This window comes from Cygnus olor, chromosome 17 (genome assembly GCF_009769625.2).
Source record: "Cygnus olor isolate bCygOlo1 chromosome 17, bCygOlo1.pri.v2, whole genome shotgun sequence".
Classification (NCBI taxonomy): domain Eukaryota; kingdom Metazoa; phylum Chordata; class Aves; order Anseriformes; family Anatidae; genus Cygnus; species Cygnus olor.
Window position 1 is genome coordinate 1,511,491 of NC_049185.1, and position 24,593 is coordinate 1,536,083.

Below are 24,593 nucleotides of genomic sequence, written 5' to 3' on the forward strand. Positions count from 1 at the left end.
CTTGTGCATCCCGCACACGTGGCAGCAACCCAGGGGCAGTCCCTGTCCTCGTGCTGGGTGGTGGCAGCACCGTCCCCGCCAGGGACACTGTGGGGACAACCAGGGCCGAGGGCTGTGACTCACGGCCCCAGCCAGCCCTACTGCTTCGCCCTGCCCCACGTCAAGCCACGGCTGGGCTGTTTGAAGTGCAAATGAGGGATGCTGAGACCTGCCCATGTTCGTGACACCCATGGAGGCCATCTCCAGCCCTGGCCAGGCTGCGGGGGCTTCTCGGGTGGCTGCTTTGGGGGTGAGCCCCTCACGGCCATCCCTTTCCGGCACCAAGCCTTCAGTCCCCTCCCAGTGTCACGGCTCCCGTGGCCCCACCGAGGCAGGAGCAGCCCGGCCCCACCCGGGCTCTATCCCACGGCCTCCCAGGGCTCCGCTTTCCGCGCACAAAATGGAGCCCAAACGGCTTCTCCCTGCCCGCGATTCCTGCAGGCGGGAGTTCTGCAAAAACCTCAGTTCCCCCCACTTTCAAAACCCCTTTTCCCCTGAAGAAGCGGCTGCGGGGAAGCGCCCGGCAGCGTTGCTGGAGCCCCCCCTCCGGCCGGGTACGGTGCAAGCCCCGCGTCAGGCCCGGTGCCCCCCGGAAAGCTCCGCGCAGCGGGCGGCGGGGCGGGGCGCGGCCGGGGGCCGGCGGCTGGGTGAGGCGGGGCCGGGGCGGGGCGGCCGCGGGACCCCTCCCGCTGCTCCGAGCGGCCGCGGGGCGCGCTTGGAGCGGCCCCGGCCCCGGCCCCGGCCCCGGCCCCGGCCCCGGCCGCCATGGACCTTCACATCCTGGAGCACCGGGTGCGGGTGCTGAGCCTGGCGCGCCGCGGGCTCTGGCTCTACACCCACCCGCTGCTCAAGCTGCTTTTCCTGCCCCAGCGCTGCAGGTACCGGCCTCCCCCCTTCCTCACCCTCCTCTTCATCCTCGCCGTCCTCCCGTGCTCGCGGCGGTGCCGTGCGGGGGGGAGGGAGGGCGCGCCCCGCTCCCCCTTCCCCGGAGCCACGCGCGGGTCGGGCAGCGGCAGTTTGTGCCCCATAGGTGCAAGTTCTTCAGCCTGACGGAGACCCCTGAGGACTACACCATCATGCTGGACGAGGAGGGCTTCAAAGGTACCTGGCACTGCAGCAATGAGTTGTGGCCGTTCTCAGCCCAGCCTGGCACAGCACAGCGATTCTCGGAGCTCACCACGGGCAGCGAGCCGCGGCTTGTGTCAGGGATGCCCTGGCTTGCCCCACTGAGACTCTCTCAGCTTGCCTGCCTTGGCACTACCAACTGCCTCGTAGACGCGGCCGTGCCTCCACATGCTTGGATGAGGCTGGGGTATGGGTGGGGAAAGGCTCCTGTGAGGAGCCCTGCGCCTGCCAAGCCCGAGCATGGGGCACAAACCTCCCGGGACACAAGGGAAGGGCTGCGGGCAGCACCCAGGGCTCCCTGCTTGCACGGGGTGCTGCTGGCAGAGCTGCCAATGTCCTTCCGTGGCTGCTCCACTGCTGTCCCCCTGCCTGGTGAGGGCTGGGACTGGCCACCACCGTGGTGGAACAGGGCCAATTCCCCACCCATGTGGCTGAGCCTGGCCTTGGGGGACCAGGGGTGCTGCTGGGGGTACAGGGGATGCTGCCCGGCACCAGCATCCCGGTGTCGGGGCGTCCTGGAGTCTTCAAGCCCTTCTGGGCTGGTCCCCTCCCTGGGAGGTGTCACAGCACGATGTCCCCATCCCGAGAGCCTGTGTGTGGCCATTCTGCAGCCTCACCACCGGACCTGCCCTGACAGGCCATGCTGGCAGGACAGATCCTGTCCCAAGCCTCCCGCACCCAGACCTCCCCAGCTGGGCCTTATCTCCCTGGATGTGCCCCAAGGAGCAAGGGTCAGCGGTCTGGCAGCACGGGGCGATCGCTGGCTGGATCCAGCCCAGCTCCCCCCAGCCCTTTTGCTGGGAGCCAGGCTCTCTCCTGAGGAGCTGGGGCCGTTCCCCCCATGTATTGTATTTTATTTTTTTTCGGTGCCTGCGGACAAACGCTCCTCGATCCCGTGGGGCGGGCGGGAAGCGGCGAACAATGGTGCAGCGAGTCGGCCGCCCCGCTGCTCGGCGCCGGGCTGGGGGGCTGCCAGCGCCCTGTGGGGGCACAGGGGGGGCACCCCCGCAGCCTTGTTTTAATTTCTGGGCTGGGGGCTGGATTAAGCCCTGGGGCCGGCCGAGGCACCGGGACAGTGGTGTTTGGGGACCCCCATACAGTCGCAGCCTCTCCCGTGGCCCCCGGTTCCTGCTGGTGTTGAAAAGTGATTAAGCAGGGACGCGGCAGTGTGGTCCCTGGCCCTGGCCCTGGGAACGAACAGGGGCTGTTCTGGCGCTTCCTGCGCAGGAACAGGAGGCTGCCAACACCCGCCAAGGCCCCGGGCTTCGGACCTCCGGATCCGGCCTCACCCCATGGCTCACGCCTCCCTCACTGCTGCGATGAGTCCTGCGGCCTCAGCTCGGTGCCACGGGCCTCCCTGCCTTGCCTGGGCAGGGGGATGATGAGGTTTGGGGGTGTCAGGCTCCCCCCGACCCTGCACCTCCTGGAGAATTGGGGTGCTGGGATCGGGACGTGTCCTGGCCTGGGGCAGCTGCGGGAGGAGCACGGGTGCCGGAGGAAGAGCACGGCCCCGATCCGGCCCTTCCTGGGGAGCGGGTGTGGGGCAGGAAGGAACCGGCCGGCACGCTCACTCCCTGCCAACAAAAGCAGCGTTTCTGGGGAGGCAACCCTGGCCCCCGGCCAGCGTGGGCTTGGCCCCAGGGACACGGCTCATTGGAGCCGGGTGGCCACGCGGCTGGGGTGGCACGGGGCGGTGGCATGGCGGGGTGGCCGTTCTGCGTCTCCTCCGGTGCCCCTGACCCGTTCCTGCTGAGCATCCTGGCACGGCTCAAGCTCCCTGCTGGGCTGGTGGCTCCTGGGGGCTGGAGGATCCAGGGGGAGATGTGGGCAGCCCCAGGGGGCCTGGCTTTGGGGTGCTGCACCCCCTTGTGCACAGCCCAGCTGGTGCAGGAGGAACGTGTCCTGGGCTTGCAGCGTTTGTCCCTGCAAGTCCCCAAAAATATAGCAATTCCAGCTCTGTGAGTGCGGCTGATCCTGCCCTCACTGCGTGGCATCCCGAGGACCCTGCAGGCTTCCCGGTGACAGTGTCAGGGCATCGCTTGTGTTGCAGTTGCGCCGTGACTCAGTTTCCCCATGATCCAGCACCCGGTGCCACGGGACCCCACGGTGCCATTGCAGCAGGGACCCACGCCGCAGGTGGCTGCGTCGCGCCCCGTCGAGTGGAGACAGCCCCTCCAGTGCCCTGGGCGAGATGTCATTGCTGTCCCCAGGCTGACTGTGGCCCCGTGGCAGCCCTCGCCAAGTCCCCTCCTGTGTCCCTGAGCCTGTCCCGCTGGGTGCCTGCCCCTTCCTGTGACCACACTCCCTCCCTGGTGGCTGCCAGCCTGCACAAGGATGGGTGCTGGGGACAGGGGACCCACTGTCCCCACTCACTGCTCCTGGTGCAGGTTGTGCCGCAGGGACGGCACCGCCAGCAGGGTTGGGAACACCAATGCGGCCCCACTGCTGCGACAGCCCTGCCCCAGCACCGTGCCTCAGTTTCCCCTCTCCCTCGCAGAGCTGCCGCCCTCCGAGTTCATGCAGGTGGCGGACTCGACGTGGCTGGTGCTCAGCGTTGTCTCCAACGGCCGGGCGCCCTCCGGCTGCCAGGCCACCGGCGTCACCAAGATTGCCCGGTCGGTCATCGCGCCGCTGGCCGAGCACCACGTCTCGGTGCTGATGCTCTCCACCTACCAGACCGACTTCGTCCTGGTGAGCCCGGGGTGGGAACAGGGATGGTGCCGCGTGGCCCTGGCAGCTCCGTGGTTGCTGGCGGGGACCCAGCTGTCCCCAGCTGGCTGCGGGGGTTGCTCCGGTGTCGGTGACGCTGCGACACTGCCAGGTGCGGGAGAGGGACCTGCCTGTGGTCATCCACACGCTGGCTGGGGAGTTCGACATCTACAAGGAAGAGAATGGCGAGTCCATCCCCGTTACCTGCGATGATACCAGCAACGGCTTCCTCAAGCCCAAGGCGGGTGAGTGGCACGGGGACGTCCCCAAGGGTGACCTTGTCCCCGGGGTCACCTGGTGCCTGCAGGGATGCTCCGGCTGCTGGAGGTCCCCCTGCATGTTGGGGACCCCCGGGGCCATCACCCAGCGGGACTTGGGGCTGCGGTGGCCACGGGGTGGCACTGCAGTGCTGTCCCCGAGTGTGGCGGTGACGGGTGGCTGTGCCCCACAGCCACCAGCCCCACGCTGCACCCCGTGCAGAGCCCCCAGAACCGCTTCTGCATCCTGACCGTGGCACCCGACACGCTGCCCGCCATCGCCACCATGCTCATCGACGTCCTCTTCTACTCCCACAGGTGGGTGACAAGGGTGGGGACATCGGTGGTGGTCCCTCAGCTGGGTGTCACCCCCCTACACCTCGCTCCCTGCGGCTTTTCAACCTCTGGGTGCATTTTGCAAAGTGTTTTTTGCTCCCTTGAGCATGCCACCCTTGGGTGCTGCATGTCCTGCTGCCAATCCTGGGAACTGGAGCCCCCAAGTCCCAGTGCCACTGTGCTGGGGGACAAGCCACATATTTCGGCAAAGCAAAGGGGGGCGGTTCAGAGGTGGCTGAGATGTGCCAGAGCCGTGCACAGGAACATTTTGGGAGCAGCCTTTCCTTGTGGGACCATCCCCTCCAGAGTCACCACGGTGCTCTGCAAATTCCCCCAAACCCACTCTTTTTGTGTCCCGCTGACGGTGGGACACAAACCCGTGCCCGGCTCATCCCGCTCTTCCCTCAGCCCCCCCAAGGAGCCCAGTGCTGGTGGCCAGGACCTTGACTCCATCACCTTCTTCGCCTTCTCGCTCATCGAGGGCTACATCTCCATCGTGATGGATGCGGAGACCCAGAAGCGGTAGGTGCTGGTGCTGGCCCCCAGTGCCCACACTTTTGGGGGCGGCTGGGTGGGTTGGGGGTGTTCCTGCACTCAGGGCCCCCCCTTTTGCAGGTTCCCCAGTGACCTGCTGCTGACCAGCTCCAGCGGGGAGCTGTGGCGGATGGTGAGGATCGGCGGGCAGCCCCTGGGCTTCGGTGAGTATGGGCGCCGTGCGCGTCCCCTGCCCTGTGGGGTTGCAGGGATTTGGGCCCCCTCCCCTGCGGCTCAGCACCCATCCCGTCCCCACCCAGCATGGGAGCCCCCCCTGCTGCCACACCCGTGTCCCCTCCTAGTGCTTTCCTTTGGTGTCCCCTGCCACCTGGTGGCTCCCCATCGCGGTGACACCAGGGTCACCGCGGGACATGTTGCCTCCCCCAGATGAGTGCGGCATCGTGGCGCAGATCGCTGAGCCGCTGGCTGCTGTCGACATCTCGGCGTACTACATCAGCACCTTCAACTTCGACCATGCCTTGGTGAGCCCTCCCCGGCACGAGGCATGTGGCACCATGGGCAGGAGGGTCCCGGTGTCCCCAGCAGGGCTAACGGGACATTTGTCCCCGCAGGTCCCTGAGGAGGGCATCATCGAGGTCATCCAGCTGCTGCAGAAGCGCCAGGAGAGCGGCAGATAGTGGCCAGCTGTCCCCGTGCCGGCTGTCCCCATGCCATCCAGTGGCCCCTGGGGACCAGCGCGGTGTCCCCACAGGCTCCTCCTGCCCAGGGCTGTCCCCAGCCCTGTCGCTGTTTTTCATTTCTAAGCCTTTCCCCCACCGGTGCTGGGCAGAGCCCGGGGGGCGCAGCATCGCTCCCTGCATGCCGGGGACGCGGGGGGGACGCGGTGGCACTGCTGTGACAGTATTACGTCCACGCCGCTGTGAATCCCCGCGGGAGAGGCCGAAGAGCAGCGCCGTGCCCTCCTCTGCCTCAGGTCCCTTCCTGGCTTTCTTAGGGTGGGGGGAGTGGCAGATTTGGGGAATTTGAGTGGTGGTGAGGAGAGGAGGTGTGGGGGGGATGCGTGCCCCAGAGCGGTGATGTGCCACAGCCCTGCTGGAGGTGACAGCGTGGGGCTGGCAGGACGCGGGACCCTAGGTGTCTGTGCAGGGTGGTGGCTGTGATGCTCTGCACCTTTTCTGGGGGGTTCTGGACCCGTCCCGCTCAGGGGATCTCCCCAAACCCTCCAGTGCTGAGAGCGGGGGCTGCGGGAGGTGGCCAGGGCAGCATTTCAGCCCTGTATCTCCTCTGGGGTGGCCCCGACCCCTGCCAGGCCATCGTGTATTGGCGGGTCGGGACAGACACCCCAGCTCCTTCCAAGCTGTATTTTTACACACTTTTAAATGTCAATAAAAGTCCTATTTTTTGTTGGTTTGGGGTGTTTTTGTTTGTTTGTTTGTTTTTCAAAGTACACCATGGCCACAGCTGGGGCTGCCCCAGAACCTGTCCCCAGTGCTGGTGGCACTCCTCCTGTCCCCACCATAGGGTGACCTGTGCCCGGGGCTGGCCTGCAGCTTGGCATTGTAGGCAGGGAAAAAGGGTCTGGGACAGGGGGTCAGGGCTGGGGCGTTTCTGCAGCCTCGTTAGTGGCCATGGCTGTAACGAGGTGGCTCTCGCCTGGGGGCTGTGTGGCCTCCGGGTGCCCCCCGCACGCCCTGGGGCTGCGCCTGGTCAACGCGTGGGGCTCGGCGGGAGCGCAAGCGCGGCGGAAACGTCCTGGGGGCTTCTTCCAGCGGGGAGCCTGAGCAAGCGAAAAAGCACAGGGGAGCAAAACCATGTCTGCTCCCGCCCCCTCAAAGCCTTCCAGGCTCGGGGACGGGACGGGACGGGACGGGGCAGGCGGGCGGTGGCCTCAGCCAGCTCTCACGCCACCCGCCTTGGTGGGACACCGGGCCCACATCGAAGGGGATGGGGACAGGGACGGGGTTGGGGCAGTCCCGTGACGTGTTTTGGGCAGGAAGTCGCACCAGACAGTCGCCACCAGCCCTGGCATCGCCGCCGTGAATAGCAGCGGGGTTCCTCGCGGGCACTGGTGTGCACGGGAGCAGACCCGGGCTCCCCGCACATCCCCCCTGCGTCCCCATGTGCGTTGGCAAGCCCTCGGCTTCCTGCAGATCCACGGGTGCTTTCTTTCCTGTCTCGCTCTCTTTTCCAGAGTCATGAGACATCAGTGACGTGCGCCCCAGAGATGAAGAAATTACTGTCAGCCAGTGTGGTCACACGCGCTATTTTCGGCCCCGTTGGGTATTGCACATCCCCGCACAATGTCCCCAAGGGCTGCCAGCCGTCGGTGCTGGTGACCGCGCCGTCCCTCTGCCGTGGTCTGCGGGGACCCTGTGCGAAGCCCTGGGTTTGGAAAGGGGCAGGGCAGAGGTACCGGGCAGTCCCAAGTGGGACCACTTCGCCTGGTGGGTCCTGTGCTGGCAGCGTGCACCCTGCGGGACCATGGGTCCTGGATGGATGGATAGACAGATGGATGGATGGATGGACGCATGGATGGATGGACGGATGGATGGATGGACGGATAGACGGACAGATGGATGGAGAGGTAGATGGATGGATGGGGGGATGTATCTGTAGTTGGATGGACAAGTGGATGGATGGATGGACGGACAGATGGACGGGTAGATCAATGGACAGGGATGTATGTGGATGGATGAATGTGTGCAGGGAAGGACAGATAGGTGGATGGGTGGACAGATGGAGGGATGTAAAAGTGGGTGGGTGGGTGGCCAGGAGGATGTACAAGCGGAAGGACAGATGAATGCATGGATAGGTGGACAGGTGGAGGGATGTGCAGGTGGGTAGATGAATCTGGAGGAACGAACAGGTCGATGGACAGATAGCTGTGTGGACAACTGGACAGATGGGTGGACAGGCCGATGGGTGACTGGCCATCTGACTAGACGGGTGGATGGACAAACTGCCTCAGTCCTGCAGGCGTTTCTCCTGGAGAGAGGGGCATTCTGGCTCCTCTGTCCCTCCAGAGCTGCCCTACGCACAGTCCCCAGCTCTCGTGAGCATGGCCCAGCCTGGCCAGCAGCACCCACGGGTGTCCCCAGGCAGGGGGACACCCCGAGGAGGAGGAAGAGAAGGAGGAGGAGGAGGAGGAAAAGTCAACAGCAGCACCACCCCGTGTCCTGCAGCAGGGAGTTCTGCAGGTTGGGGGCAGCTGGGGTGGGGGGGAATTTGGGGAAAAGAAAACATTTCGTCTTCTGGAAGTGAGTCACTGCTGCGCTCTTCCGCTCGCAAGGAGATGTTATTTCTGGTGTGGCCTCCCCTTGCCCAAGCCACCCCATCTGAAACAGCAAATTCTGCCTCGGGCAGCTTCCTGTGCTTGCAGAGCAGGGCACTGTGGCCCTGCACAGCTTCGTGGTGCCCCAAAGCTCCTGTTCTGGGGCTGAAACCCACGAGAAGGGGAACAATTCACGCCGATTTTGGGTTGCAAAGTGTGCATTCTGCATGGTTTGGGTTGGTATGGCGGAGAGTTGCACGAAGCTGATGGAGCACTGAGTTGGGGGGGGGGGGGGGGGGTCATGTCCTTGTCTGTTTTCCCAAAGTTTGGAGCCCCATAAGAAGAAGATCTCCAGGTCTGGTGCATGGCACCATGTGGCGCCACCCCAGCTGGGCGGATTCACTGGGAATTTACGAGTCTTCACAAAACCTGATGGATTACAATGAAAATAAAACCTAATAAAAGTACATTAATTTTTATGGGGTCGGTGCCGGCATCCTCCCACGCCCTACTGCAAGGCGAGAGCAGCTCAGGGTGCTGGGGGCTTGGCACCGGGCGCTTCCAGCAGTGCTGGGGCTGTACCCGTGCCGGGCTTCCTCCTGCTGACCTCGGCCTTTGGGCAGTGCCCGCAGGCCCGGCGCTGCCGCTGACCCCGCCGATTGCATTTCCTTCCCCGCCGGAGGCTCAGAGCCAGCTGCTGCAGGCGGTTTAGCAAGGGGAACGGATCTGTCCCGCCTGCCTCACCCTTGTCTCATTCCCCCCGCCAGCGCTGGTTCCTTACACAGGGGCACCCATGGGTGCTGGTGTCCCCTGGTCCCCATCATTAGCATCCCTGCACACCCTGGCTTTGGGTGCTGGGGGTGTCCTGGGGTCCTCCCCGCTCCCCATCGCCCACCCCGGGCCAAGGCACAGGAGACTCGCCCTGGGGAGAGCAGATAGACAGACAGACACACAGACAGCATCTCCTGGAGCATCCCCATCCATCCCAGGGCATATTTTCAGCTATGGCCCCACCACAGCCCATGCCCTGGGCATGGCACAGTTTGGTCACACCCCAGCACCGGCCTGCGGTCGGAGCTGTTCACACCTACACCAGAGGTGCGAGCCGGGGTGGCGAGGTGCCAGCCTCTAGCAGCACCCATAGGTGCGGGGCTGTGGTGCCACCCGTCCCCCTCCTGCTGCAGCATCGTGGGGCTCAGATGTGGGGCGAGCATCGCCTGCCCTGGCCCCAGAGCTGACACTGATGCTACCAACGGCCTCTGTTGTTCGCATTTTGGTTTCGGAGGCTGTTTTTCGGTTTAACGAACGCCAGCTGAGCACAGAGAGACGACAGTGACTCAATGTGGCGCTTTCCTAAGAAGCCCCATGCTGTGCCCCGGGCATCCGGCTCGCTCTGTGCACGGGCTGGACCCGCGAGGACTCCCTCGAGGAACTTAATCGAAGAACAAAACCATCGTCCGACCGGCCTCATTTCCTCCCCCCTCCTCCCCGGCCTGGCTCACCCTGCTCATTGGCCCCCAAGTCATCACTTCACTTCTCCATTTCTTCACATTGGGCCTGGGTGCCTCCTTCGGAGGTGGTGGCTAATCGGGGCACGTTAAAAGGCGAGCTTCCCCCTCGCCGACCAGTAAGGAAGTCGCTCGCGCGCCCTGCAGCACCACTCCCCGGCACCCGGACATGCGGCGCCACGCGCGGCCCCTAGGCATGCTGGCAGGTAGGCTGCGTCCCGCAACTGCCCTCTCGCTCGCACACCGCCCCGGGAGGGCCCTGATGCTTCCCCCGCCCGTGGGCATGCCGATGGGGGCCACTCCCCCAGCCCCTGGAACCCACCCGGGGCTCCCCGGGCACCTTTGCGGAAGAAGGGGCGCCGGGAGGGGGCGGGCGGGGGGATGTGGTTTGGGTTTGATGCGGGGAGCAGGGGCAGGTGGCAGAGGGACAGGGTCACCCCAGTTGGCTGGCTTGTCCCCTGAGCCCCCAAACCCCCGCTGGGGAGGGCTGGGCACTGGGTGCTGCTCCGGTGCTGAACTCACGTGGCCGTGGTGACAGCAGGGCCGGAGCAGCACCCACTGGGACTGAGGGGACAGGCCCAGGGGTGCCACCACTGTCCCCAGTCTGCAGTGGCCCCGCATTGGCCTGCACTGACAGGGAGCTGCTTGGGCAACTGCCAGGGCCAGAAGGAACTGTCTGCACTCCTCAACGCCTCGAGGACACCTTCTTCCTCCTCTTCCTCCTCTTCCTCCTCCTCTTCCTCCTCTTCCTCCTCCTAATACTCTTCCTAACACTCCTTTTCCTCCTCCTCTTTCTCTTTGTCCTCTTCATCCTTGTCCTCCTCATCCTTGTCCTCCTCATCATCATCCTCCTCCTCCTCCTCCTCATGCCAAAGGCCCTGGCAGCTCCCAGCAGCTGGCTCCCGGCACGGCGGCTGCGCTGTCCCTGCGGCAGGACCGGGCACCTTGTCACCATACCTGACACGTGCAGTCGTCTGCTCCACGCCTGGCGCCAGGGCGATCGGCACACGGGACAGATGTTCCTGTTGTGGATGTTCCCACCTCTCCCTGCTCCCCATCCCCACCCCACATGTCGCCACATCCCATTGCCCCGCAGCGAGAGGCGCCCCATCTCCACCATCTCCCTCCTCTTCCTCCCCAGCCGTGGCCAAGGGACTCTTCCTCCTCTGGGCCGTGCCAGCACGGAGCACGCAGCCCCCGACCCTGCAGCAGATCCACGCACTGGTGCGGCACATGGCCGAGGACGCGCGGGAGCTCTTCCTCTTCTACGTGAGTTCCACCTCGCCAGGGCTGGCGACAGCAGGAAAAGGGGGTGAAAGCCCCCCTTAGTGTGTCGGCGGGGGGGGGTGGGCTCGCCACTGCCACCGAGCCCCTGCCGACTCCCTTGCCTTTCCCATGGGCAGGAGCAGGACCAGCGCCTGGCCTTCAGCTGGCTGTGCCGCACCAACGCCTCGCTGGAGTGGCTGCGGGGGACGGTGGTGATGGGGACCGGAGGGCTGCGGGCACTGCACGGGGCTATGGCCCACATGGACAGGGCGCTGCAGGGAATCACCCAGCACCAGCGCGACCTCAACCCCCCCGGGGCCCCCATCCTGCGCCGCCTTGACAGCACCCGCCTGAAGGTGCGGGGCCTCCTCAGCAACCTGGAGGGCGTCCTCCACGCCCACGGCATCGTCCCCACCATCCCCACCCTGCCCCGGCTGCCGGCGGCCACCAGAGTCTTCCAGCAGAAGGTGGAGGGGTGCCGGATCCTCTGGAGCTACGCACGCTTCACGGAGCAGCTCAGCGCCCAGCTGGAGGAGCGAGGGCTGCGGGCGCGCCGGGAGGAGCAGAGGCAGCAGCGGCGAGGCCGGCGGCGAGGCCGGCGGCCAGCAAGGTCCTAGGGAGCCCCTGCCACCCCCACTGCTGTCACCCTAGCTGTCCCCAGCACCCTGGGGCTTGTGGTTGGATGCGGAGAGCCTGGTGCATGGCTGGCACTGGCACAGATGTCCCCCAGGTGCCACCGTGTGTGGAGGCCAGCACCGGCCAGCAGGGTCACTCTGGGTTGGTGACGTCCCCCGTTGCCAGCCCTGCCTGATTTTCCAGTGATTCAATGGGTCTGGTGACACGTCCTGACTAAGGGGCTGCTCGCACGGCACCCGCACGCCTGGCGCAGGCAGGGTGCAGCCCCAGACCGACAGTGGCCACTTGTGCCACCGGCATGTCACCTGCGTGTCACCCCCTGCCTGCCTCTCGAGGGGTTCGCTGAACCCAGAGAGCATCTGGGGGAGGCTTTTCTTGTGCCTGGTGTGTCCATCAGCCTGGCATCCCTGTGAGCTTGGTGTCCCCATAAGCCTGGAGGCCCCATGAGCCTAGTGTCCCTGTGCACTCAGTGTCCCTGCAAGCTTGGTGTCCTTACACCCTCAGTGTCCTTGTGAGCGCAGTGTCCCTGTGCTCATCCCTGCACGCCTGGTGTCCGTGTGCCTATCCCTGTGCCTCATGTCCCTGCATTGTGTCCCCACGCCCTCAGCATCCCCGTGCCCACCCCTGGACCCTTGGTGTCCCCAGAGTCCCTGAGTCCCTCGGCAAGCCCTGCCTGTGCTGGGCATGGGCTGGGGCTGTGGCCCCGCACTGTGCGGGTGGGCACCAGCCCCCCCAGTAACTTATACGTGACAGTGGTGCAGCTCCCCTATTTATTAAAGCCATCGGTTTAATTTAATATGTCCCTGCTTTGGGGAGAAATATTTAAGGATACATTTTTTTAATATATAAATATATATATATATATATTTTTGTTATTTTTTGTACTGTGTTAAACTGTAAATGTAATGATGTTTTATTTATGAATATAAATATTATTTTGTACTGGGAGAAGGGCACCAGGCCATCCTGGCCAGGTGGTGCCCCCTTATTTTTATATCACAGCAGACGGAAATAAAGCATTGACCTCGGCCTGTGGGCCGCTGCCTCTGACCTGGCATCTGTGTGTCTGTGTGTCCGTGTGTCCAGGTGTCCGGGTGCATGTGCCTCTCCCAGTCCTGAGAAAAGCCCGCGGGGTTTGCTGTGCACAGGAACCAACTCATTCTGCGAGTGCTTCTGGGGCTTTTTGGGGCTGCGGGGTCTGGTGCTGCCAGGAATTCTCCTGAGCGCAGTGACGTGCAGGGGGCACAGCGAAAACTGAACAAATTCAGAAACTGATTAGCAATAACCTGAAAGGAAAGTGGGGCCACACGAGGCCGGGGGGACAAAGTGGCCTCGGAGGCAAGGCTGGAGGGAAACTGCACAGCATGGAGGACGATGTGGGATGTGGCATGGTGTGGTGTGTGGCACGGGATGGGATGAGAGCACAGTGTGGTGTGTGTGGCATGGGATGGCAGCACGATGTGGCACATGGCACAGCATGGGATGTGGTGTGGGATGGGATGAGAGCAAGGTGTGGCATAGCATGGGGTGCAGCGTGGCACCATGACACATGGCACAGCATGAGATGACAGCGCAGTGTGGGACATGGCATGGGATGGGATGGGATGACAGCATGGGGTGGCACATGGCATAGGATGACAGCATGGGGTGGCACATGGGATGGGATAGGTTGGGATGGGATGACAGCGTGGTGTGGCACATGGCATGTGATGGCAGCAGGACGCGGCAGCATGGGAAGTGGCATGGCACGGTGTGGCACATGCTGTGGCATGAGATGGGATGACAGCATGGTGGGACATGTGGCATGGCACGGTGTGGCACTTGGGACGTGCTGTGGCATGGCACAAGGCACAGTGCGGGATGCGGCACAGCACGGCATGGCAGATGGCGTAGGACAGCATAGCACCAGCATGGTAGGGAATGAGGCACATGACGGTGCGGCACATGGCACACGATGGCAGGTGGCACAGCGCGGTGTGGCACAGCATGGCACACAGCAGTGCCTGGAGGGTGCGCGGCATGGCACGGTGCGCCGCAGCACTGCCTGGCCCTGGCACCGCACCTGGCGTCGCTGTGCCGAGCGGTCCCATCCCTGCCACGTGGCTGGGGACATGGCGGGGGCCCACTGCTACCAAGCACTGGCCCCGCTGAGTCAAAAATCCTAAGACCCGGTCATGTGGCACCACGGAGTCACTCGTTCCTTGCCGTGTGCCCGTGCCCGTGCCCGGCCGTGCCAGCGGCACTGACTCAGTTGCAGGCTGCACCACCACTGGGACGGCCACCGCCGCCGTCTGGGGACCCTCCGGGGGGGACAATGTCACCATGAAGAGTCCTGGGCCGGCTCATGGTGCCACCTCCCGCCATCTGCCATCCACCTGCCGAGCCACCCGAGAAGGAGGCAGCTTGGATGGGCTTCGAGGGCGCAGGTGGGTGACCCCCCCCCCCCCCCCCCCCCTCCCCGGGACCTGGGGACGCCGGCGGGGATGGGGGCGATGCTCATGGCAGCGTCAGCCCCTCAGTGCTCAGGGGAGCAGGATCTGGCACCCAGCCCTGTGCCCAAACCCAGGGCTGCAGGACTTGGGAAATGATGGAAAAACCTCCTTGCGAAGGAGCTCTTGGGGATGCCCCTGCAGGTGGGGGAGAGGTGTGGAGTGGCGGCATGACACCGACCCCGTGTCCCCAGTATCCCCATCACCCCGACCTCTCACAGGTTGGGGCTCCTGCAAAACGCAGTGGTGGCTCCATGGGCAGTGCTCGGAAGAGTCACCCCAAGGCGGGGACCAGTCCCGGTCACTGTCCCCAAGGGCGCTTCTCATTGTCCCCAAATCCATGGGGACCATCAGCCTGGCTGGGATGGTGGCAAGCACCAGGGTGCCCACCCATGGGGGTGACACCGGTGGGGTGGCCCTCGTGGGGTGACACCCATGGGGGGTGGCATTGGTGGGGCACAGGGATCCGAGCACGGAAAGGTCCCTCCATGAGTCAAAGGGGAATTCGTCCCCTGCCATTATTCAGCCCGGGCTTCCCCGGCACAGGGGTGCTGCCTTACTCACAACTTACTCAGCCCCCCCGGCACCCAGCACCCAGCACCAGCCAGACCCCCCCCCCAGGGGGCTGCATCTGCTGCTGGCATCCCTGTCTGTCCCCCACTGGGGACAGCGCGGGACGAGGACGTCGGGGCTGCTGGGACCCTGATGGCTCGGGTGGGATGGGGATGGGGATGGAGGGGTGGTTACGGATGGGGATGGGGCAGGAGCGGGTCGAGAAGCGCTGCCTGTGTCCCCCTGCCCCCGTGTCCCCGTGTCCCGTGGCGGTGACAGCCGCGGACAGCAGAGAGCACTGTTCAGCAGGGCAGCGCCTGCCGCAGCCTCGCCTGCCAAACCCAGCCCCAAGAAGCCCCAATTTGGGGCCCTGGCCCTACACGTGGGATCATTCAGCCCCGTGCCCCACCTCTCTGCCCCCCCCTCCAGCACCCAGCCACATTTTAGGGCCAATTCCCCCGACCCCCCCCCCTTCCCCGTCACCCCCCCAAAAATCCCAGCCGTCGCGTGGGAGCGGGGCCACCATCCCCGGCCGAGATGCCGATAGGATTGTGTCACTGCCCGCCGCTGAGCACGTTCCCATTCCCTCTTTTGGGCTTTTTCCGAGTGCATCATCCCCGGGGCGGGTGGGCGTCCGCCGGGACCCCCTGCCCGGGTCACGTCCCCTTGCTCGGGGCGCAGAGGGGGCGTCGGGGCGGCCGCAGCCCCACTGCCGCAGAAGCCACTGGCAAAGCCGAATTTCCTGGATGCCGTCAGAAATCTGCCCTGGCTGTGCCTGCAGATGGGGTGGGGGCAGGTTTTCCTGTAGGGGAACCTATGGGGGGCCTATATAACTAACATGTTGCATGGGATTAAACATAACAGCTCAGGTCAGCTCCCCGCTCCCATCTTCTGCAGCTCAGGTGCTGGGAAAGTCCCATTTTTCTTCATGGGTCATTTCCCTGATTTCCTCCTTCTTTTTTAATTATTTTGGCCAGAGAACCTGGGGGTGATTCAGGAGCTGGGGGGCATGGGGATGACCGAGCTCGTCTCCCCCCGCACCCACATGCAGCCGGGAGCCGGGAGCTCCCCGCAGGTGAATCAGCCCCAGCCGCACAGCACCGCATCCCCAGGGGCCAGATCCAGAAGAGAAATTCAGGGAAAGGGCAGGAAACGGCAGAGCTGGGGCTTGCGACAGCCCCACCCCCAGATTTCCCTACTGCTGTTAATGAAGAAACACCAGTTTCCCAGCTAATTAAGTGGTACAGATAATTAAGAATGAATTTATCCATGAGATGCTGCTCGCTGCATACCAGCATGAGCCTTGAGCGAGGCTGCAGGGCTGCGATGAGTCTCATCCTCCCCATCCCTTGCACCTCCCTTTATCCCCATCCGTTTTTGCAGCCCCCTTTGCCCCCCCCCCCCCCCCCCCCGAGTCTTCCCACAGCATCCCAGTAAGGCTAAACTGGGATTTCACTGGTGTAACACCAGCACAAACGCCTGCCCTCGAGCCCTGGCTCGCCCTCCTAGCCTTACTGATGGGGAAACTGAGGCAAGCGGTGGCTACGTGACGCCGAGGGTGACACCGGATCCTGCGGCCGGTGCTGCCCGAGCCCCTGAGTCACCGCGCTGCCCTGCCCGTCTCGGGGAGGGGGAACCCCGCGCCAAGCCCCCACGGCCGCTTGGGCTTGTGCAGCATGCCGGGGCCAGCGTGCTGGTGCCCTGATAAATCAGCAGCACCGAGTCACCTGCGGTCACTCGGAGCCGGAGCTTCGCGTGGACAGATGGCTCTCGTGGCAAAAATCCTGGGTATATATATATATATATATATGTATATATATTTGAAATCCTGTTTTGGGGGAGGGGGGATATTTTGGGGAAGTTATCTTCTTTTTATTATTTTTTTGGGATTGCTCTAAAACATGTTGCCCGGGGGTGCTCTTCTGCCCGGGGGCTGCACCGAGCATCGCTGGAGCCATGACCGTGATGCCGTGCACGCCACACGTGGCACCGACAGCAGCAGCATCCCCAGGACACAGCGATTTGGGGACAGGCAGACAAGGCAAGATGGACTCCCAAGGGTGCTGGTGCTGAGGCTCTCCCCTGACCCATGCAACACCCAGCACTACTGGGATGTCCCCATGTCCCCCGGCATGTCCCCCCGCGCCGCAGGGGGCAGCAGGGTGGCTGCAGGCTGTTGTGTCACGGTTTCTCGACTGTCACCCCAGCAGGTTTCATGCTGCCAGCGCAAACAGGGCACAAACTTGCTAAACCTGATTAAAAGTTTCAGCTTGGCGTGCCCCCAGAGAAAAAAAATATATACACGCAGCGAGCGAGAAACATGAAAGCGCTTTTAACCTGCTTCGAGCCCAGACCGGGGAGCGAGCAGCCCCGCAGCATCCCGGGGAGAGGGAGCTGCGGGATGGGGTCCCCCCCACGGGTGGCCATGGACACGGGTGGCACAGGGACACGGGTGGCACAGGGACACGAGTGTCACACCGACACGGGCGCTGGCACCCTCCCCAGTGGCGTGTGGGGCCGACGCAAGGGTTAACCCCGGGGGCCGGGCTGGCTGTTCCCGCCGGGTGGGTTTGTCTTTTATCCCAGTGGAAAAAGAATTCAAAAAAACAAACAAAAAAAAATTGAAAACTACTTTTTCCTTTTTTTTTTTCCTTTTTCTTTCCCCATCGCTCTTTGCGCCGGGGGTGCATGTGCTCCACTCGCAGCTGCTCCCCCAAAAGCGGACGGACCACTGCTGGACCGGGGATGCTGATGGCACTGCATCCATCGCCCGACCCGGGGGGGGGGGGGGGGGAGGGCACAGCTGCCTTCCACCTCCACCCCAAGAAAAAAAAAAAAAAAGAAATTTTTTTTTCTTTTTCTTTTCTTTTTTCTTTTTTTTTGGGGGGGGGGGGGGTTGTTTTTTTGCATGCTTTTCCCGGGGCTGAGCCCGGCCGCCCTGTGGGGAAGCACCGGCCCGGGGGGGTCCGGGGGTGAAAGTGCTCGTGGAAACATGAGTCACGGCGCGAGCGCGCAGCACCGCGCGTCGAGGCGAGTGCCGGTGGCCGCCCCCCGCCGCCGACCCCGCGACGCCCATGGGACCCACGCGCTCGGGTGCCGCACTCGGGTGCTTTGTTTTTTTCCCCACCGAGCCGCCCGCCACTCCCCCCCCCGTAATCCCCCCCTCCTCAGCCCGTGCGTGAAAAAAACCGCAATCCCGGTGACATCAACTTTATCAGAAGTTTATTTCTAAGAATCATTCACGATTTCCAAAGCCCCTTTACTTCCTGATTTACAGTTTAAATAGAAGTAATGATAGTCTTTCTCTGTTTCTCCCCCCTCGCCCCCCCCCTCCCCTTTCTTACAACACAGGCTCACTGGAGGACCGGTATATAAACCCAGAGAAGTCCCCCAGTATGAACATGAATTTCTGAAAACGTCCTCTGCCAACACCAATCTCTATTAAGTTGCTCCCGGGACACAGCTCACAATGAAGTTCATTCCAGCAGGTAAAAAAAAAAAAAAAAAAAAAAAAAAAACCATCCTTGGCAAACCTCTCCCCTCCTCCTCTCCCCCTTCTCTCCCCTTCCCCACCCCTTTCTGATTTCGGTGATGTCCAAGCAAACAAACATGCGCCGCGCTGCGAAGCCCGCAGCCCTCCTGACGCGCTGCTTTCCCCGGGGTTAGCATCTCTGGGAATTGGCAGCGGGGAGCGAAATGCCTTTCTGGCGCTTTTCGGCCAACATCTGGCCACTTATATAACTCTAAATAATTCCAAAAAGCGCTGGGGTGTGGGGGGGGAACCTTTTTTTTTTTTTTTTTTTTTTTTTTTTTTTCCCTGCTTTTCCTCCTTCTGGGTCCGCTGCTTAATTGGGAGCGAGGGAGGGCTGGGGAAGCTGCCAAGCGCGGGAGGGCTCGGGAGTGTGCGGCTCCACGCCGGCCAGGGCAGCGCCAGCCCCGGGGCCCCGCACACGTGCACCCGGCCTCGCTCTGCCCGCCTGTGAAATGGGCACAAGGAGGAAAGCGGGCTGGGGGGCATGCCGGGGGGAACGGGGCCATCGCCAGCCCTTTGGGGGCTCGGTCCCCTTCCTTCCCGCGGTGCGTGGGATGGGAGCAGCGTCGGGCTGGGGATTGCGACACACCCAGGTAAGTCCTTTCCCATCTGGGCACGGGTGTAGCTGCAGGAGGGTAAATAAAGTGATTATTGTATTACCTGGGACCTGCGGCAACGCGGAGGCTCTTACAAGTGCGGACAGCTTCGGCGCTTGTCAGAGCCCGGGGACTTTGCTCGGCAGCAGCCCCGGGGCACCACGGTCCTCAGGGCGCAGGTCAGAGCCTGGCGGGGACCCCCGGGGCACCCTGTCCCTGGGAGCTGGGGACGGGTGACACCGAGCTCAGTGCCAGGGCTGGGGACACCCATCCCGGACGGCATCCAGCTTGGCTTGTCCTCCCGGCACAGGGGACACCCTCTTTGGGGGTGCCGAGGGGGCCGCAGCACCACGCTGTCACCCCACTGGGGTGACCCAGAGGCTCAAGCGCTCGCTTGTTCCTCGTCCAGGGGTTTCCTGGCCGGCGGCTCCGGCAGCTGCGCGGCCACTCCCCGCCACGGCTGCGCCCACTTCACAGACAGGGAAACTGAGGCAGCGCGGGGGCCGGGGGGGGCCGGAGGCTGGCCCCGAGGCAGGTTTCCTTGCAGGAGCCCCTGCTGAGTCAGCCGGGGCCGGGGTGGGGCCTCGCTCCAGCAGCAGCCGAGGATAACGGGGAGGAAATCACTTTGCATATTTGATTAAACTCCACAGGTCGTCACCGGGGCCGGTTGCGAAATGTGGGAATGCCACGGGGCGCCCCGCGGGGACGGGAGGCGGGGGAGCCCCGGCCGGGGGGCAGGTGAGGGGCGTGGGGGCAGCGAAGCGGGGCGACCCTCGCCTCGTGGGGCCGGTGCCGGAGGGGGGGTCCCGCAGGGTCACTGACGTCACCTCTGTCCCCGCACAGGCGTCGTGCCCTTCGTGGCCCTGCTCCTGCTGCAGCGGAGGCCGGTGGCTGGCCGGGCGCTGCTGGTGAATGGCCCCGGCTGCCCCGGGAACAGCCTGTGCCGCGCCAACGTCCACGAGCAGACCCGCAAGCAGGTCGCGCTGCTCAACGCCACCGCCCAGGACCTCTTCAGCCTCTACGTAAGATACACCAGCGGGGACGGAGCTGGGGGGACGCAGTGGGGTGGCCGAGCTGCAGCATGAGCCGGTGGCAGAGGGGGACACGAGGGGCTGTGGGGAGGTGTGAGGGCGGCTGGGTCCCCAGGGTGACGCTCGCCTCTCCCCCCAGCTGAAGTGCCAGGGCGAGCCGTTCAGCAGTGAGAGCGACAAGCTCTGCAGCCCCAGCGGCATCTTCTTCCCGGCCTTCCACGTCAACCGGACGAGTGAGAAGAAGGAAGTGATGGTGGCCATGTACAAGCTCTTTGCCTTCCTCAACGCCTCGCTGGGGAACATCACGCGTGACCAGGAGGAGCTCAACCCCACCGCCAAGGAGCTCCTCGACCGGCTCCACAACACCACCAAAACCACGCGGGGCCTCATCTCCAACCTCACCTGCCTCCTCTGCAAGAACTACAACGTCTTCCAGGTGGACGTGAGCTATGGGGAGAGCAGCAAGGGCAAGAGCACCTTCAAGAAGAAGCAGCAGGGCTGCCAGGTGCTCAGGAAGTACGTGCAGGTCATCGCCCAGGCGGCTCGCATCCTGCTACCTCATCTCAGCCCCGTGTGAGCCCCCGACCCGGCTCCTCTCGCCCCTGCGAAGCTAAGGACAGCAGAGGACACCTCCCCGCGCTGCCTTGTGCCCATTTCACAGCACAGCAGAGCAAGACCCCTAGAACTGCCTCCTCCTCGCCTCTCACCTTCCTATTTATTACCTCCTGCTGATGCTGTGCTGGCCCCGGGTCCCCCCTGTGCTTTAATTTATTTGCCCCTTTGCAGTGGCGCTTCCCGCACGGAGCAGAGCCGCAGACCCTCCCGTTCGCCCGAGGGCTGCAGGAGGGTGCAGGCACTGCACAGGGCAGCGGGGCCAGACTCTGTACCCTGCACCCCGGCGTCCCCTGCACCCCAGCATCCCCTCCGCAGCACCATGGGGAAACGGGGTGTTCAGCCCCTAGGCTTGCAGCACCTAGCAAATTTTGTGAAAAACGGAGAAAAGGCAACTCAATTCTGCCGGGTGGCCTCCAGGGCTGACCGAAAGCCCCCGCTTCCATGGAGAAAGGGATCAGGGTCGGGGAGTGCAGGCCTCGCACCCTCTGCAGCTGTCAGGGCCATGGGGATGCGCTCCCACCGCATGTTTTGGGGATGGATCCCCCCAAAATGGGGCTGAACTGGGGGCACTGCGGTGGCCAGGGCTGGGTCCTGCCACCTGGGACGAAGCCACCCGCTGGGGACGGAGCCAGTGGCCACGACACCAGGGAGCATCCCACTGCTTCGGGAAAGCACTGCTCTCACAGGAAGGGCTTCGGGCGCCTCTGAATGTACTGGTGGCCCAGCCCGGGGCTGGGTTTTGCACGGATGGGGTTTTGGGGCTGGCATGGGGACGCAGGGACGGACCCCGGGGCCGGGCTGCCAAGGGTATTTATTGGCACGGTGGAAAGCCTCGCGTGCGCCGAGCGCTCAGACCTGACTTTTAATAATAATAATAATAATAATAATTAATAAGATTTGTGGTAATATATATAGAGAGAATTTTATTTAAATATTTATTTTTTTATACTTTATCGTTTTCTTTTTTAAATAAAACAAGAGAAACAGATTGTCTTCAGCTCCTCTTTGCTTAACACTGCCTCATCAAACACCACTGCGGCTCCAATTCTCCCCCAAAATGCCCTCAGGGCTGCTCCAGACACCCCCTGAGCACCGCCAAGGGCTGGGGGTCACCGTCCCCTGCCCCCTTGCTCCTGTTTCCCTCCCCATCTCCTGTGGGATGGCTGCTTTTTTGGCTGCCACTACTGCCCTAGCACTAAGAGATTTTCCCCCAGGGGTGCTTCAATTTTGATTTCAAGGCTCCCTAAAGCCACCGAGCACCAGGAGGGTGCGTGCAAGTGGAGCAGGGAGCCCCGCAGTGTGCTCAGTGTGCGCTGGCTGTGCCAAAGATACTGCACGGATGGACCCAAGGGTGCTGGAAAACGCCAAAACCCAGTGAGAAGAGGCGAGGGAAGGCAGCAAGCGTGTGCAGGGTGTGTGGGGGGGAGTCGGATAAAACTGCAGCCGCCTCCAAGTCTCCCAGGCAGCCCTGGGAGAGGCTCCGAAAAGCTTCGCCCAGGCCAAGACCACCTAATGATCCAGCAGTGCGCTGGTGCTCTCGCATGGGGCCGCACCGGTTAACAAGGGGCTGATTATACAGGAGACGTTGGAGCGGGATGATGAAATTTTCCTCCTCCTCCGGAGCCCTCGGGCCTCTCGCCAAACCTCCCAGGCATGAGACAGAGAGCGGATGAGCTAAGATCCTGTGTGATCATCTCTCGTGTCTCGGAGGAGCCCCGATGAAAAAATAATCATCAAAATTGAAAAGCCCCCAAAAAAGCTCTCTTGCTGTGCCCTGCTGGGTTGCTCTGCCTGGCTGCAGCCCCAGCACAGGGTTGAGCCCCAAAACATCACCGGCATCCCCAGAGGTCCCCACAGGCACTATGCGGCTGTCATCCGTCACCCTCGTCCTGCCACCAGGCAGGGGACCCAGGTGTCCCCTGAAGCCCTGCTGTCACCACCCCAGAGAGTGCCTGGGATGGCACCCAGCCTATTTCCAGCCACACCATGGGAAAATTCATCATCAAACAGCTGCCAAACCCCCCCAAAAGCAGGGACGGGGCAGGGCACAGAGCGGGAGCTCCATCCCTTTGGGATGGGCACCACACAACAGGGCCAGGTCCCGCAGCGCATGTTGGCACTGTGATGGCTGCAAGGGCCACCATGTGCTGGGGACACCCGGGCATCCCCATGGCTATCGGCACCGGGTCAGGGTGCGGCCAAGGTCTTGCCACCCCAGCCCCAGGCTGGACATCCAGGCTCTATCACCGCTGCGGTGGGATGCTCACCCTGCTTGTCACTTCCATATTCACAGCTCAGCCCTGCCAGGGGTGCAGCAGGTGCCCGGGGCTGTCACCATCCCCTCCCCACGTGCTCGAGGGTCGGGGCTTGGGACCAGGGCTGCAGGGCCGGGAGCTGGGAAGCGCCGCACGCTCGGGGATGAGGTCTCGGCGAGCGAGCGCGGCGGCGAGGAGCTGTGCACATCTGGATTTCTCACGCTTGCGTTCAACGTCCCTCCTCAACCAGATGGCAAAAATAAATAAATACAATAAATCAGAGCCTCCTGACACAAATTGGGAACTCACGCCCGGGCTCTGCGTTTCATGAGTCTCCCTGGAAGACAGTCAAACACAGGCGAGGACAATGGGTTCACTTCTCCCTGGTGTCGGGTCATTCCCAGTTAAGGATCATTAGCAGTGGGCGGGGATTAACTATTCCTTCCCTGGAAACATGGCTACCTCTGAAGTGCGGACGGGCTCGTGACAGACCCAAAACTGCAAAAATCCCCATCCCTCGCCTCCTCCCGCGGCTTTTGGGCTGGGGCTGAAGGCGGCCCCCAGCTCGTGCCATCACACTGGCCAGGACACATCGCCCCGCGCTCTGCAGCCATCCAAGACCCCGGGGAGATGGACGGGCTCGCGCTGACATCAGCCAGCCTCCGATCCCACCCAGCTGGCGTTTGGGGGAAGCTGGCCAGCCCCACGAGCGGGACGCAGGGCCTGCAAGCACCGGGGCGAACCAGCACGGCGAGGCCATCGGGACCTGATTAGCGATTCCCTTTTGGATATGGGACTGCAGAAACTATTTTGGCCAGGGTAAAAGCCAAGGAGGGGGGGGTGGGGGGGTGGGGGAAGCTCCGGGGAGCCAGTTTGCTGTCATGAGAGCGGTGCCTTCACCCCGATAACGGAGCGGTCTGACCATCAGCAAGCAGTCCCCGAGCCGCGAGGCAGTGCTGCCCTGGGGGAGTGCGGTACGTGAGGAGCCGCTCCTGCCCGCAGTGAAGTCAGTGCCGCTGCCTGGGTGTGACTGACTGACCTCAGCCCTTGGCCCCGCGGCGCGCATCATGTGCTAACTCACTCCCCGCATAACCCGGCCGGACGGGTCCACACTGCTGCCCCGGGGCACCAGCCAGACCGGACTTGCTGCAGGTGCGGTCCCAGGGTCCTGCGAGCGGCTGTGGTGCCCATGCTGCTTCCTCAGGGCACGAGCCACCACCGGCATCCCGAGGCGGGTGACCCCACAGACAGCAAGCCCGGGTACCACTTGGGTATCCCAGTGGAGCAGCCCTCAGTCCCCTACATCCATTGCCCCACGCTGGGGATGGAGCCGCTGGAGCACACGGCCACTTCTCCACCCCTGAGGTGCCCCCAAGGGCTGTTTCTTGGGAAACGCCACGGTGGGAGGCTCGCAATGCCCACAGCAGCTCCCCGCCATGCCCAGCCTCTTTATGGGACCCCAGACCCCAGGCTGGTCCCCGCGGAGGGGAACATCGCGTCCATGGGGCTGGCCAGCAGCTCTTTCTCACCGTCCCCAGCTGGCCGCTGGCCCGAGCACGGAAAGCACAGAGCTGAGCCCATCTGAAATGCATTCGTCCCCGGGCACTGTTACTGCAATAGCAGATGCTCCTGCGGGCCCCCGACCACATCACAGCGCGGCGGCGCAGGAACCGCATGCTCACATGGGAAGAAACAGCCCTTGCCCTGAACGAGCGGCCCGAACTCCTAATTGAAGACCAACCGTAACAAATAAACAAGACAATGGGCTGGAGGCAAGATGAACGCTGCGTCTTTCGCAGAGCCCTGCTCCTCCATGCCCTGCGGGGGACTTGGCGCGAGCCGGTGGCGCAGCGGGGAGGGCGGGGGCCAGATCCGGACCCC

At 63.5% G+C, this 24,593-nt stretch overlaps 3 protein-coding genes across 5 annotated transcripts; all 3 read left to right on the forward strand.

Annotated features, from left to right (window-relative positions):
- The first annotated feature begins 712 nt into the window (after positions 1–712).
- CASTOR1 (cytosolic arginine sensor for mTORC1 subunit 1) lies at positions 713–6,368 on the forward strand. Its single transcript, XM_040577235.1, has 9 exons — positions 713–917; positions 1,070–1,140; positions 3,662–3,855; positions 3,986–4,118; positions 4,325–4,448; positions 4,875–4,988; positions 5,082–5,164; positions 5,388–5,482; positions 5,573–6,368. The coding sequence occupies exons 1-9, from the start codon at positions 805–807 to the stop codon at positions 5,636–5,638; spliced, it is 993 nt and encodes a 330-aa protein (XP_040433169.1). The 5' UTR covers positions 713–804; the 3' UTR covers positions 5,639–6,368.
- Positions 6,369–9,719: 3,351 nt separating this feature from the next.
- LOC121079844 lies at positions 9,720–12,689 on the forward strand. The gene is made up of 3 exons (XM_040577592.1): positions 9,720–9,946; positions 10,882–11,009; positions 11,144–12,689. The coding sequence occupies exons 1-3, from the start codon at positions 9,910–9,912 to the stop codon at positions 11,621–11,623; spliced, it is 645 nt and encodes a 214-aa protein (XP_040433526.1). The 5' UTR covers positions 9,720–9,909; the 3' UTR covers positions 11,624–12,689.
- Positions 12,690–16,350: 3,661 nt separating this feature from the next.
- LIF (LIF interleukin 6 family cytokine) lies at positions 16,351–20,824 on the forward strand. 3 transcript variants are annotated; one of them, XM_040577371.1, is made up of 4 exons: positions 16,351–16,471; positions 18,035–18,171; positions 19,655–19,833; positions 19,982–20,824. In XM_040577371.1, exons 2-4 carry the CDS (start codon positions 18,153–18,155, stop codon positions 20,417–20,419), a joined length of 636 nt encoding a protein of 211 aa, XP_040433305.1. In that variant the 5' UTR covers positions 16,351–16,471; positions 18,035–18,152; the 3' UTR covers positions 20,420–20,824. The 3 variants fall into 3 exon arrangements, with proteins under 3 accessions (XP_040433305.1, XP_040433303.1, XP_040433302.1); XM_040577368.1 differs by lacking the exons at positions 16,351–16,471; positions 18,035–18,171 and adding exons at positions 18,755–18,808; positions 19,462–19,549; XM_040577369.1 differs by lacking the exons at positions 16,351–16,471; positions 18,035–18,171 and adding an exon at positions 18,481–18,808.
- Positions 20,825–24,593: the final 3,769 nt, after the last annotated feature.

What these genes read in the sequence shown, in the direction of transcription:
- CASTOR1 (XM_040577235.1), top strand. Translation starts at nt 805, where the DNA reads ATGGACCTTCACATCCTGGAGCACCGGGTGCGGGTGCTGAGCCTGGCG. An exon ending in ACCAGACCGACTTCGTCCTG is followed by an intron (nt 3,856 to 3,985) that starts GTGAGCCCGGGG and finishes CGACACTGCCAG; the next exon opens with GTGCGGGAGAGGGACCTGCC. An exon ending in CTTCCTCAAGCCCAAGGCGG is followed by an intron (nt 4,119 to 4,324) that starts GTGAGTGGCACG and finishes TGTGCCCCACAG; the next exon opens with CCACCAGCCCCACGCTGCAC.
- LOC121079844 (XM_040577592.1), top strand. Translation starts at nt 9,910, where the DNA reads ATGCGGCGCCACGCGCGGCCCCTAGGCATGCTGGCAG. An exon ending in GCCCCTAGGCATGCTGGCAG is followed by an intron (nt 9,947 to 10,881) that starts GTAGGCTGCGTC and finishes CTTCCTCCCCAG; the next exon opens with CCGTGGCCAAGGGACTCTTC. An exon ending in GGGAGCTCTTCCTCTTCTAC is followed by an intron (nt 11,010 to 11,143) that starts GTGAGTTCCACC and finishes TCCCATGGGCAG; the next exon opens with GAGCAGGACCAGCGCCTGGC.
- LIF (XM_040577368.1), top strand. Translation starts at nt 18,770, where the DNA reads ATGGGAGCAGCGTCGGGCTGGGGATTGCGACACACCCAG. An exon ending in GGGGATTGCGACACACCCAG is followed by an intron (nt 18,809 to 19,461) that starts GTAAGTCCTTTC and finishes TAAACTCCACAG; the next exon opens with GTCGTCACCGGGGCCGGTTG. An exon ending in AGGACCTCTTCAGCCTCTAC is followed by an intron (nt 19,834 to 19,981) that starts GTAAGATACACC and finishes CTCTCCCCCCAG; the next exon opens with CTGAAGTGCCAGGGCGAGCC.